General features: G+C 44.7%; 4 protein-coding genes and 1 long non-coding RNA gene across 7 annotated transcripts in view; 2 read left to right on the forward strand and 3 right to left on the reverse strand.

Annotated features, from left to right (window-relative positions):
• Nucleotides 1-144: 144 nt before the first annotated feature.
• On the reverse strand, nucleotides 145-2,744 carry gatd3l (glutamine amidotransferase class 1 domain containing 3, like). 2 transcript variants are annotated; one of them, XM_084694918.1, is made up of 7 exons: nucleotides 2,553-2,744; nucleotides 2,179-2,231; nucleotides 1,913-2,026; nucleotides 1,498-1,629; nucleotides 1,207-1,299; nucleotides 725-883; nucleotides 145-355 (listed from the first exon to the last, which is right to left on the reverse strand). In XM_084694918.1, exons 1-7 carry the CDS (start codon nucleotides 2,670-2,672, stop codon nucleotides 214-216), a joined length of 813 nt encoding a protein of 270 aa, XP_084551044.1. In that variant the 5' UTR covers nucleotides 2,673-2,744; the 3' UTR covers nucleotides 145-213. The 2 variants fall into 2 exon arrangements, with proteins under 2 accessions (XP_084551044.1, XP_084551043.1); XM_084694917.1 differs by having other exon boundaries at nucleotides 145-348; nucleotides 718-883.
• Nucleotides 270-2,639, forward strand: LOC146219970 (uncharacterized). Of its 2 annotated transcripts, none has more exons than XR_014751038.1 (3): nucleotides 270-580; nucleotides 1,500-1,636; nucleotides 1,926-2,639. It is a non-coding gene; the product is annotated as an uncharacterized LOC146219970 (long non-coding RNA). The 2 variants fall into 2 exon arrangements; XR_014751039.1 differs by having other exon boundaries at nucleotides 1,929-2,639.
• Nucleotides 2,745-3,883: 1,139 nt separating the features above from the next.
• On the reverse strand, nucleotides 3,884-6,758 carry tmem127 (transmembrane protein 127). Its single transcript, XM_084694502.1, has 3 exons — nucleotides 5,899-6,758; nucleotides 5,642-5,806; nucleotides 3,884-5,455 (listed from the first exon to the last, which is right to left on the reverse strand). The coding sequence occupies exons 1-3, from the start codon at nucleotides 6,140-6,142 to the stop codon at nucleotides 5,145-5,147; spliced, it is 720 nt and encodes a 239-aa protein (XP_084550628.1). The 5' UTR covers nucleotides 6,143-6,758; the 3' UTR covers nucleotides 3,884-5,144.
• Nucleotides 6,759-6,779: 21 nt separating this feature from the next.
• On the forward strand, nucleotides 6,780-9,802 carry ciao1 (cytosolic iron-sulfur assembly component 1). The gene is made up of 7 exons (XM_084694501.1): nucleotides 6,780-7,165; nucleotides 7,260-7,408; nucleotides 7,520-7,631; nucleotides 7,821-7,909; nucleotides 8,093-8,294; nucleotides 8,625-8,712; nucleotides 9,064-9,802. Exons 1-7 carry the CDS (start codon nucleotides 7,027-7,029, stop codon nucleotides 9,296-9,298), a joined length of 1,014 nt encoding a protein of 337 aa, XP_084550627.1. The 5' UTR covers nucleotides 6,780-7,026; the 3' UTR covers nucleotides 9,299-9,802.
• A 354-nt stretch (nucleotides 9,803-10,156) lies between these two features.
• Nucleotides 10,157-11,271, reverse strand: part of snrnp200 (small nuclear ribonucleoprotein 200 (U5)) — a 15,516-nt gene continuing 14,401 nt past the window's right edge. The window contains exons 42-44 of the mRNA XM_084694500.1: nucleotides 11,125-11,206; nucleotides 10,888-10,980; nucleotides 10,157-10,758 (exon numbers count right to left, since the gene is read on the reverse strand). Coding sequence (XP_084550626.1) covers nucleotides 10,609-10,758; nucleotides 10,888-10,980; nucleotides 11,125-11,206 — 325 coding nt within the window. The 3' untranslated portion in view covers nucleotides 10,157-10,608. The remainder of the gene's footprint in view (nucleotides 10,759-10,887; nucleotides 10,981-11,124; nucleotides 11,207-11,271) is intronic.

The raw sequence follows: 11,271 nt of genomic DNA on the forward strand, positions 1-11,271 counted from the left end.
AATAAATTGATTTATTCTAAATGTACCAGAAAGGTTGTCATAATTCAACAACATGAACATGGTTTGGTATTCCATCATGGACCCCAGAAACATTTAGAATCCTGGAACAGATTTACGTTCACGTTGTTTTTATTAGGCGTCATGTAAGTTATGGAATCATACAGGTCATCCTACCATCAACTTCCAGGAGTCTGTTTACAGGCTCACCACAGCTCACTTGGCTGTCATGCGCATGACATGCTTGACCATGTTACCGATCCCATCGAAGATGTAATGGTAGTGGTAGTCTGTCTCCCACATAAAGGTCGGGGTGCTGATAACTTTGTTCTTCTCGTCAACAAAGGCCTCGTGATGTCATCGGTTAAGGTCAACGCAGGGTAATCTAAATAACAAAGGTATCAAAAGGAGCGTCTAGCTCATCAGGAAGGCGTGAAAGCAGAATGTATGTCATTTGTATGCAATTCATCGCGGGAGACGCTGGCAGTTGGATGGATGAGAGCTGAGCGCCGTCCGCATGAAGTCAGAAATCAGTCGGATGGCCTAAACTTATCATATAAAATAGTCCACGCAACTCTCTAGTGTAAGTACAGTCACTCATTGTACAACCGTGTGACAATTCGATTCGAGTGTCATATGCTTAATCGTCCAGTGCTCTGAGTAATTTGTGGTCACAGTGGAATTTGCTGTCTGGGTGAGTCCAAGTTACTGAAAGGATATGTAAGGCTCCCTGACATTGTGGCGTGCGCCCATGCTCTTCACAACCTGGACCATGGTGGTGTTCGGCCAGTGGCCCCAGCGGCTTTTCTCGTCCTTCTCATAGCCCATCGTGACCTCCAAACTGGGCAGCACACGGCAGGCTAGCACAGGGGCCATGCTAGACAGACTGAAACAGACAGGATAATACCGAGGTTAATGGGTTAAACTCACCCGTGAATATAAATACCGACAATCTGCCGCATCACGTTACTAGATTCTTAGAGGCATAGTTGGCCAAAGCAGGCTTTATAAAAGATGGACCCTATCAAAACCCTCAGGTTTGTGAAGGAGGAACCACCTGCGTGACTTCGGCACCCGCATACCAAACAGAACACCAGGTATTTAAAACATGCAAGCGATTCAAACGAAATATGGAGGAAGTAATTTGTGCAAATGTTTCTGAACTCTGCATGACTGTGGTAATGCTGGTGTATAGTTGGAGCTACATACCCAATAGGCTTGCGAGAGCGGTGGAACTCTTTGAGTACTCTCTCCACGTCGTTGTGGAGCTTACAGTCTTTACCTTCCTTCATGAAGGTGGATCTAGAAGAGAAATGTAGAAAGTTCTAACGGATGTGGACAAAGCCACGACACCTTGACTTTGAATAATATTTCTGGATGAGTTTGTATTCAGAGGGAAATGTCTCTATGTTCACTGTACCACCTCTAGTTTCAGAAATCTCTCTTTCTCTGTCTTTATTCATCTCCCTCCCCCTTTCTATCTCCATCCCTCTCTCTCACAGGTTCTTGGTGATGCCGTGACCTCCGGGGAAGATGACCGCATCGAAGCTGTTGACGTCCAGCTTGGAGAGATCGTGCATCTGCATGGTTCCCTGTCCGTGGCTGAAGCGAGAGGACTCCATCATCATGTTCCTGAGAGGTGGGAACAGAAGACGTTGAAGCACTTTTAATGCCAGTCCTAACCTAGAGAGGGTTTAAAATGCATGCACTAAAATGTGAAGCTATCAGATGGTATCGATTCCTCAAATGTGAGGTTTCATTCCGTAATTTTGCATCCAATAAAAACAATCTATGTCTATTTCGTATTGTAATGCAAATTAGATGAGATATTTGTGGCAAATATAGTATATTCTATTATTTATTACTATGTCTATGTATAAATATACTGTACGCTTGTGTCCTCTTATGAACTTACCGGTTCTCTCCAGAAGCAGGTTGCATTTTCATATGATCCATGACGTTCATCTGCGGTTGGTTTGGAGCAAAGATCTGGAAGCGGGCCCCATTTCTGCTCAGATGGTACATGGTGCTGAAAACACCCAGAAGTTAGAACGGTGACTGTGTGCTTGACACTTCACAACCACACCCAGCCAGCTCCTTTCACTAAATGCGAGCTCCAGCATTAAACACCTCTGCAGAGCCCGAGAGGCACACTGTTCCACACATCCAAACCATACTCACTAAGCAGCCTCATGGATATCAGTGCCATCCCACCAGCCGCACCCTGAGAACACCTAGGACAAAAGCTCAACTTAACTTCATATACTTCAATCACAATACCAGCTTGAATTTCCTTCCTGGTTTAATAAAGTGAAATTCTATTGAATACATTACATTTTGTCATTAGGCAGATGCTCTTATCCAGAGCGACTTACAGTAAGTACAGGGACATTCCCCAGGGCAAGTAGGATGAAGTGCCTTGCCCAAGGACACAAAGTGTTTTTCCATGGCCTGGAATCGAACCAGCAACCTTCTGATTACTAGCCCAATTCCCTAACTGCTCAGCCACCTGACTCCCCATCACACACCCACGTCACCAAGCGTCATTCTCTTACCACTGCTATGTTGGTGTTCCCCCAGTTGCCCCAGTCTCCCCCGTGGTGGGCGAGGCAGACAGGCTGACGAGCGAGGATAGCCGACGCCTGTTTAGCGAGCAGGTTCCTTGACGCCAGCATGGTTCAGCCCTTGACTCAAAGAGTGATGAGAAAGCCAGTGAACACCTCAACAGACTTTGAGAGCTAAATTCCAGGAGGGTTATCACAGGTGAGGCTGTATATATACTTGCATAGTGTACGTCATAGTGACATTACCTCATAAGCTAACTTCTTGGAAGGGAAGAATCCTCTCTTCTTTGTCTGTCTAGAGGCTCTCTTCTTCTTTTCCATACCACCAATCTAAGAATACCTGTCTCATTTATCTGATTATCTTATTTGGCTACCAGTGGCAAAGCCCAGCTCTGAACTGTAGACCAAACAAGGGCTGCCCTCTCCTCTGCGCTGACTGTGAACTTTTAAACTTTTGATAGGCACTCAGATCATGACAAAGCTTTCAAAAATGTGAACATACTTATGGTCCAAATCAAATACTATGTGAGAAAGAGTGACCTTCTATGCTAAAATGTTTTCGCTGGCATTGAATAGGTTGAAAAGACGAGTTGTAGAATAATTTCGATTCGAAAGGGGGAAAAGTCTCGGTCTTGATTGCGACACATGCCCTTTAAAGTCCATTAAACTGTAAGGCTCTTACTCTGTAATACCATGTGGTGTCTAGCAGAGTACTAAGATAATGCCCTGATCATCCTACATGACCGGAAAGCCTATCGGTTGGTCTGAATACCCCTACTAAATGCTTCAGTCCTTCTGTGTGTCATATTATGTAATAAGGACATTTACAAACTTTTCTCTCGTACTTTTGAGTTTTGTTTTGTTACGTCCTCTCATCTATCATTTAGCTGACGGTGCTACATTGAGGCTGGTTTGTGGTTTTCTTCAAGCTTAGTGAGGTTGACCATCTCGCTAGAGTCAACCTCAAAGGTATTCACACCTACTCATTGTCCTTAAGACTGCTGGATTTAAAGGTCAGCTTTAAGATTGGCTAAGCTTCTGGCCTAGGAAATTATCATTTCAAGATTGAAGAGAAACACATAGGACATGACAGAGATTCAGAAAATCTTTGTTTCTTCACGTCTGTCTGTGATTCTGGCTCTTTGACAAAAAGCTGGTAGAACTATTTTGTGACAATCTGGGATGATTTGCTGCCAAATCAACTGACACATCCTTTTAAGAGGCACCCTCGTGTTCTCGACAAACGCATCAGGACAGACACCAGTTTTCTGATGCTGGTGTGTAATTACGTTTTTTGTGTAAAAAAAAGGAAACCAAGCCAATTCAGGGCATTTCTTTTTTTTTGTTTTATTATTTCCAACATGAGCAGCTTTATATATAAACAGTGCACAATATTTTACAATACACATTCTCCACACACTTAGTAAGTTTAGCAACAAATTGAGGGGGAAATACAAATGAAGATATGAAATTTACAAGAGGAATAATGGTCAGCTACATTTACAATTACATTAATCACATACAAAAAAATCTAGAATATGGCCAAATTCCCAACTTGTGGTGTCTGTGTGTGTGTAAAATGTGTCCAAAATGATAAACAATCACATCCACGATCTGGAGAATCAGATGAGACTACACAGAGAACACTGCTTACAGTGTACAAACAAGAGTCGCCATTCAAATGGAGATTTGACCTATACGTCAGCCAAATAAATTTAGAGAAGATGACTATATTTGTTTAACTATCACTCCTTACCACTGAGACAATTTTAAAATGTTCTTATAATCGGGTAAACTTTTTTTGTTAAGGTTCCATTCTAAATCAAATCTCATTTTAAACTGGAAACAACTTACACACAGCAAATGGAAAAAGTGTTGTCTATATACCACACTGGGGATAATCATTTAATAAATAAGGGTAAATTTAAATGAACATAAATGTAAAAAAAAAAAAAAAACTGTAAGTGTAGTCTTGGTACTGTTGTTTTCACTGATTAAAAAGTTAAATAGTACAGTATTAACGACCACCATCAAATTAATAATAAATGAAGCATGTTGATCTGTAGCAATTCAACATACCAAACAAAAGGGCCAAACACTGTACTCATTCACCCATACTTTGTTCAAAATTTGGCATTTGTCAAGTCGTGACTTTCCCACTGTTTTAGAGCACGAGGACTGTTACACCACTACTTGTCAGTAAACCTGAAGACTCGTTTCGTACAGCAAAGCATGAAACAACGCCCAATGTAATTAAGCTTGCTTTACATGTAAGGACCAAACCCCAGTTGCCATTCACATGCAGCTCACTGAAACTCAAAAGCTTCAGTTGTGGAAAACAAAAAGAAATTCTGCCACCACAAAGAAGAAAGCTTTCATGCATACAAGCACCAACAGTTGAGAAATAATTGAGTTCATTGTGTTTTGATTATGGAAAGAAGAGAATTTTCCGGACATCCATTTGGTAGAGTTACTGGACCGGGTTGCCATAGATACATGTTTGATGAGAGGCCAGTAGTGGTGCAGATAAGAGAAGCTTGGGTGAAAGAGAGACACAGCGAGACGAGGCCACACCAGACTACATCAAGGCGTGTATGCAGGCGGTGGTTGGAACTGGTTGGCAATGTCATAATCGGTAGGATACGTCTCGCTGCTCTCCTCCATTTCAGACAGCAGCTCCAGGGCCTGCTCCTCCTCCTCGGTGGGGTAATGCCGCAGGAGGTTGGCCGCCGTGGCCAGGATGGAGGCTCCGCCGGCGCCGGCCACCAGGTAGAAGCTGATGGCGAAGGTGACGTAGATCAGGGAGCCATGATACTTCTTGTGCTGCTGCTGAAGAGACAGGATGAGCTCCGATGCCCAGTAGCAGAACCCAATGACCGTGGCGCACTGCAGCACTAAGGGGCAGAGAGAGAGAGCACATGAGTTAGCGGGCGTTTATATTTGCATCGAAAACAGTAATAGGTTTGGGTGAGTGGGTGAAGATTATTTGACTACCAATCATGAGGAAGTTCAAATACCACCCTGTACATCGCTAGGGATGTTCTTCTAAAGGAAAATATTACATTGACAACCGTCCATACCTGTGAGGATGTGGGCAAACGCATATCGACGGGTGATCTTGAGGGCAGGGTGCTTGGGCCCAAACACGTCCAACAGAAAAGCTGTCAGGCTGCACAGTATGCCCAGGAAACAGAAGGCCGCTATGACCCTCAGCAGTAAGATGGTCTGAGAGTTCACGCAATAATCTGAAAAATAGGAAAACCAGAATAACTATGAGTCACTCCAATGGTTGAGGTCTGGACGGATGTGAGAAGTCGTTGATGTTTATGATACTAACCTTCCAGGAGTTTAGGGTCGGTGTATCCCAGGACATCTGCCACACCAAGTTCTTGTCTGGGGCACGTACCCCCATGGACTCGCAGCCAAGCCGGTTCGGCCAGGGCCGTACACAGAGCCGTGATCGACAGAGCACCGGGTAGCGCAGATGCCAGGCTCCGCTCCGGTTGTTTGGGCAGTGTGGTACCCGCTCGTCTTCGCCGGTTTCCAGGGACAGTGGTTCCCGGTGGTGCGTACATTGTCATCCAATCACCTCTTTTACTAAACCAAGTTTATAGTTATCGTCAAGTATGGAATTCCGCTTTGTTAGCTAAGGTCCGATAGCTTTAGACAATCCTCCTCCGCCAGTTAATGTATTGCGGCACTCGAAAGTAGAACAGTCACTCAGACGAAATCGTTTATTTGAATGGCATACAGCGATTAACGTTTGCTAGATAAACGTTAACAATGTACAATCGTGAGAGATCTAAAAAGACGCAAACATCAGACAGCTGTGTCAAAAATGGAACAAAAGCTAGCCTTGCTAGTTAACTTAGCTTTCCAGCTGGGCCTGTCTAGCTTTTTCTGAAATAAATATATACGATGTTGCCAGAACACACGCTAACTTGATGAAACGAACTAAAAAAATTACCTATCATCCATGATCAGTTTAACATAATATTAGAGTTTCAACACTGCGGTTCAATACAAAATGAGAACTCCTTATGCATCGGACACTAGAAACAAAACAAAAGCCCTCGGTTAGCTTCCTGTACTTCCTTGTTCATCTTCCTTCTTCTTTCGTTGTAGTTTTGTACAAAAATACTGCCATCCACCGGGGATCAGGCGCTCCCGCTGCCGTGTTTCTTTGTACCGCCGATGTAGTTCTTATCCCACACCGAAAGGAGTAAAAGAAGAATCAAAGCAGGAAGTTGTGAATCCAGCGTTGACATAAGACATAAAGTCTTAATTTGGATTATTAATTTGGATTAATTAGAAATATCAGTTGTACTATTCGTGTCGTTATGATTTCATTGTTATTAAGTTGAACGTAACTTATTGTACCTGTATTTGCAGCATATTTTGCCTGGCTTGCTATCAGCTCTGACTTTGTCTAACTACAGTAGCTAGACAGCATTTTAAGACAGATATGAAAGATACATTATCCCTAATTCACAAATTCAACGCCCATCCGGATTCGCGCTGTTGGTATGTTGCATGGAATCCAAAGGGCACTTTGCTAGCCTCTTGCGGTGGTGACCGGGCCATTCGAATTTGGGGGAAAGAAGGTCGGCAAATATTTTATTGTATGAAGACGTGAGCCAAGTGTCAGTGACCCGAAATGACAAGTGAAACTGTTCCCCTTATTTGTGCCCGCATAAGGCGACTCTTGGGAATGCAAGACGGTGCTTCAGGATGGACACCAGCGCACAGTCAGAAAGGTGGCTTGGTCGCCCTGTGGTAACTACCTTGCCTCCGCCAGCTTCGACGCAACCACCTCTATCTGGAAGAAGAAAAATGACGATTTTGAGGTGAAAAAAATAGCTGTCCACAATTCAACCTTTGGTTAAACAGCATAAACGTTTATTATGAAGGCCTATGTCCACGCTAATGAGAACATTGCATGTATTCGTGCCTTCCAGTGCTTGACTGTGTTGGAGGGGCATGAGAACGAGGTCAAGTGTGTGTCCTGGGCTCCGTCTGGGAACCTGTTAGCCACGTGCAGCAGAGACAAGAGTGTCTGGATCTGGGAAGGTGAGGCATACATTTTGAAGTCATTCAATCACAACAATCTCAAAGTCATAGCTATTGGCACATATACCTCAACATCCAGTGAGAGACATATCTACTGGCTGCAAAACGACACATTTCATTTGTTCTGATGCTTTGTATGCACAGCACTGTATGAATTCAAACCAGCTCTGCTTCTTCTGTTTGGCTCAGTGGATGAGGAGGATGAATATGAGTGTGTCAGTGTGGTGAACTCCCACACTCAGGACGTCAAGCATGTGGTCTGGCACCCTAACCGGGAGGTATAACTTCATTAACTATACATAGATGGTGCTTGTTACACCTTTTCTACCTTTTTCAAGCAACAACCACCAAAACTAAAGTGGTGTGTTGATCTTGTTTGTTGACATTCAAGAAAAGAGCTTCCGGCACAACAGCTAAAGTGTGCTAAGTATCCTCTCACTCTCTCTCTCTTTTCCACAAAGCTCCTGGCGTCTGCCAGCTACGACAACACCGTGTGCATCCACAAGGAGGAGGACGACGACTGGGAGTGCGCGGCCACCCTGGAGGGCCACACCTCCACCGTGTGGAGTCTGAGCTTTGACCCCAGTGGTCAGAGGCTGGCCTCGTGCAGCGATGACCGCACCGTGAAGATCTGGAAGGAGAGTCCGCCAGGGGAGGGGCAAGGTGAGCTGGCAGCCATGTTTGAGGGACTGGATGTGGGGTTACAGTGCCATGTGTCAGTGACTCGTTGGCTGGTTAGGGCAGTGGTTCTCAACCGTGGTCCTCAAGTACCCCCCTGTCCTGCATGTTTTAGATATTTCCCTGTTCCAACACACCTGATTCAAATGAATGTTCGTTAGCAGGCTTCTGTATAAATAGATAATGACCCATTCATTTGAATCAGGTGTGTTGGAGCAGGGAAACATCTAAACATGCAGGACAGGGGTACTTGAGGACCAGGGTTGAGAACCACTGGGTTAGGGCATGATGTCAGCTGGTTGGGGTGTTTTACAGGAGATGGTAGTACGAGTGCAGGCGCCTCGTGGAAGTGTGTTTGCACCCTGTCGGGGTTCCATGCGCGAGCTGTGTACGACGTGGCATGGTGAGTGACACCTTCTTACCTCACAAACGTTTTAGAAGCTTAAACGTGGGTCTTACAAATCCCCGTCTCCTATGCCTCCCATGTTGAACGGACATGCTGTTGTTTCGTTGCACTGTACTATGTAATATTGTAGGTAACATTTTATTGTTGCACTCTTGCCTGGTAGTTGAGATGTCATCTTTGCACTGCCTGGTTGAATACTGACTGGAACTGCCAAATTACTGTTTGAATCATGTCCTTTTGATTGTTGATTGTCAACTGTACTTTTGATGTTTTGGATCAAATCGTCGGCTAAATGAATACAGATGTGAATATGAACTCAGCAGCTCTCTCTCTCTCCTCCCTCCCCAGGTGTCCGCTGACGGCCGCCCTGGCGACTGCCTGCGGTGATGATGGCGTGCGCGTGTTCAAGGAGGAAGTGACATCAGACCCGGAGCAGCCCGAGTTCTCCCTGTCGGCCCACGTAGCCCGGGCCCACAACCAGGATGTCAACTGTGTGACCTGGCACCCCAAGGAGCCAGGCCTGCTGGTGTCCTGCAGCGACAACGGAGAGATAGCCATGTGGAGATACCAGGCAGAGGCCTGAGACCTGCCCTGGAACTCACCGGCCAGGGAAAGGGGTGTAACAGTACAGGATCGACCCCCTTTCCGTTTTAAGATGCCTTCAGAAGTGATGCTGAGTGTTGTTTCTGTTGTGATTACCTGCATTGTTGAGTCGAGGTGAGGATTTAACCATTTAAGCTAACTGATCATGGGAAATGTAGTCTTTGGGTTCCCGCCTCCCATGTCTGATTTTGTATTGAATTCAATTTGATCCCATGATTGGCCCTGTGTACATTTAATAGTTTGTGAACTAAATGCCAATTTAGTACATTGAAAGATTTGTCACAAATACAACAACATGTGCTAAGCCCACTTAAAAGATACATTTTCAAAAATGTTTGTTATTAGTGGCACAAGCTTGAGTGTCTGACCTTCTCTGCTGTCTCACGGTTGGGAGAGTCTTGGTATTGGGGCCCTGGTAGTTCACTGGTTTAAGGGTACCATGTAAATGAAAAGCCTAAAATTAAACAAAACATTTTAATTAACACCAAGATTTACAGCACTTTATTTTGACGGCGGATGGGATGGATCTTCCATATGGGGTACCGAGCAAGATTTGAACCCAGTTTGCCAGTTTGGGGCTTGAGCCTGCATGATGCATGTGCTTATCCAGTGGGCCACAGGAGATTCTGTTGGTTGTCTGTAGAATTTAGACATATTTAAAAGGATGCATCTTTTCTTTCTTTGCTACATTAAATTGCATCTTTTACGATAAAGATACAAACCTTTTAATACATTTGAACACTAGAAAAGGCTTCTGCAGAACAATTAGAGTAGTTTGTGTTTGGTGTCTCCCTAATGTGTGACAGCTGCAGTGTGCTAACAGACCAACAGCTCAAGGTACTTTTAGGATCTTTTTATTGCAAAACAAATAAAGGACAGGTATTACATTTTCATAAAATTCTATTAGACCAATCTAATAACAATCATTGTTGAAAAAGATAAAGCACACAGACTTGGTGACTTGGATGTTGAATTAATTTTGTTCACTACAGTAGTATGCAGGCATTTTCCTGTACACCAGATGGTTGTCTTCTATTGTTGAGCATTTTACATGGACTAAACTGGGAGGTACACACATCACTGATCTACTCTGGGAATAAAAACTCAACAATTATAGCCATACAAAACAATTACTGTAAAACCAAATAATGACCGTCTCAAAGAAAAAAGAAAAAAAAATCCATAAAATAAACATGACCCAAATCCTTATCTACACTTCCAATCCCGCACTGAATCCTCTTCTCAAACAGGATTTCCGTCACAAGTCAGTTGGAACGCCTCCAGGTGTCCTCAGTCAGAGTCGCTGTCGCCCTCGCTGTCGGCCTCCTTCACGTCCACGCTGAACTTGTACTCCTGATCGCAGCCCATGTAGGCGTCGCTCATGAAGTACAGCGTGTAGTTATGGACACCCAACACGGGCGCCACAAAGTCCAGTTTCACCTGCGACACATGGAACAACATGAAGGGTTAGACCAAGCACTTGGGGTAGTCAGCTTTTAGTTTCTTGTTTGTGTATACATGTCTGGAGTGTTGAAGCATGCGGGCGCCTGTCTGGGGAGGATAACCGACCTTGGCCTTCTGCTGCAGGGTGAGCCTCTTGATAGAGATCAGGCTGTTAGACTTGGGATCTCCAATCACAACCCACCAGCCCTCCTCACGTTTCTGTAACACACCGAGAACACCCGAGGCGTCAGAACAAAACATGCAACCGACTTGCCGGTTGGCTGATAGAACAGCCCGGGACTCTGCATCTGAGGGCTTTGCTCAACAGATCGAATGTGCTGGAACTCGGTGGAAAACGGTTACCTGAGGGAACAGTGGGGCGATGACCGGACCAGTCACCTCCTCCTCCCTCTCCAGCTGCACCAGAATTAGGACTGGACCTCCACTGTGGACGGGGGGATAAAACAGATCACATTCATATGGGTCTCGACCGCCCTCGCAGTGAGGCTC

This window comes from Hypomesus nipponensis, chromosome 28, assembly GCF_054491055.1.
Source record: "Hypomesus nipponensis isolate SF chromosome 28, ASM5449105v1, whole genome shotgun sequence".
Lineage (NCBI taxonomy): Eukaryota > Metazoa > Chordata > Actinopteri > Osmeriformes > Osmeridae > Hypomesus > Hypomesus nipponensis.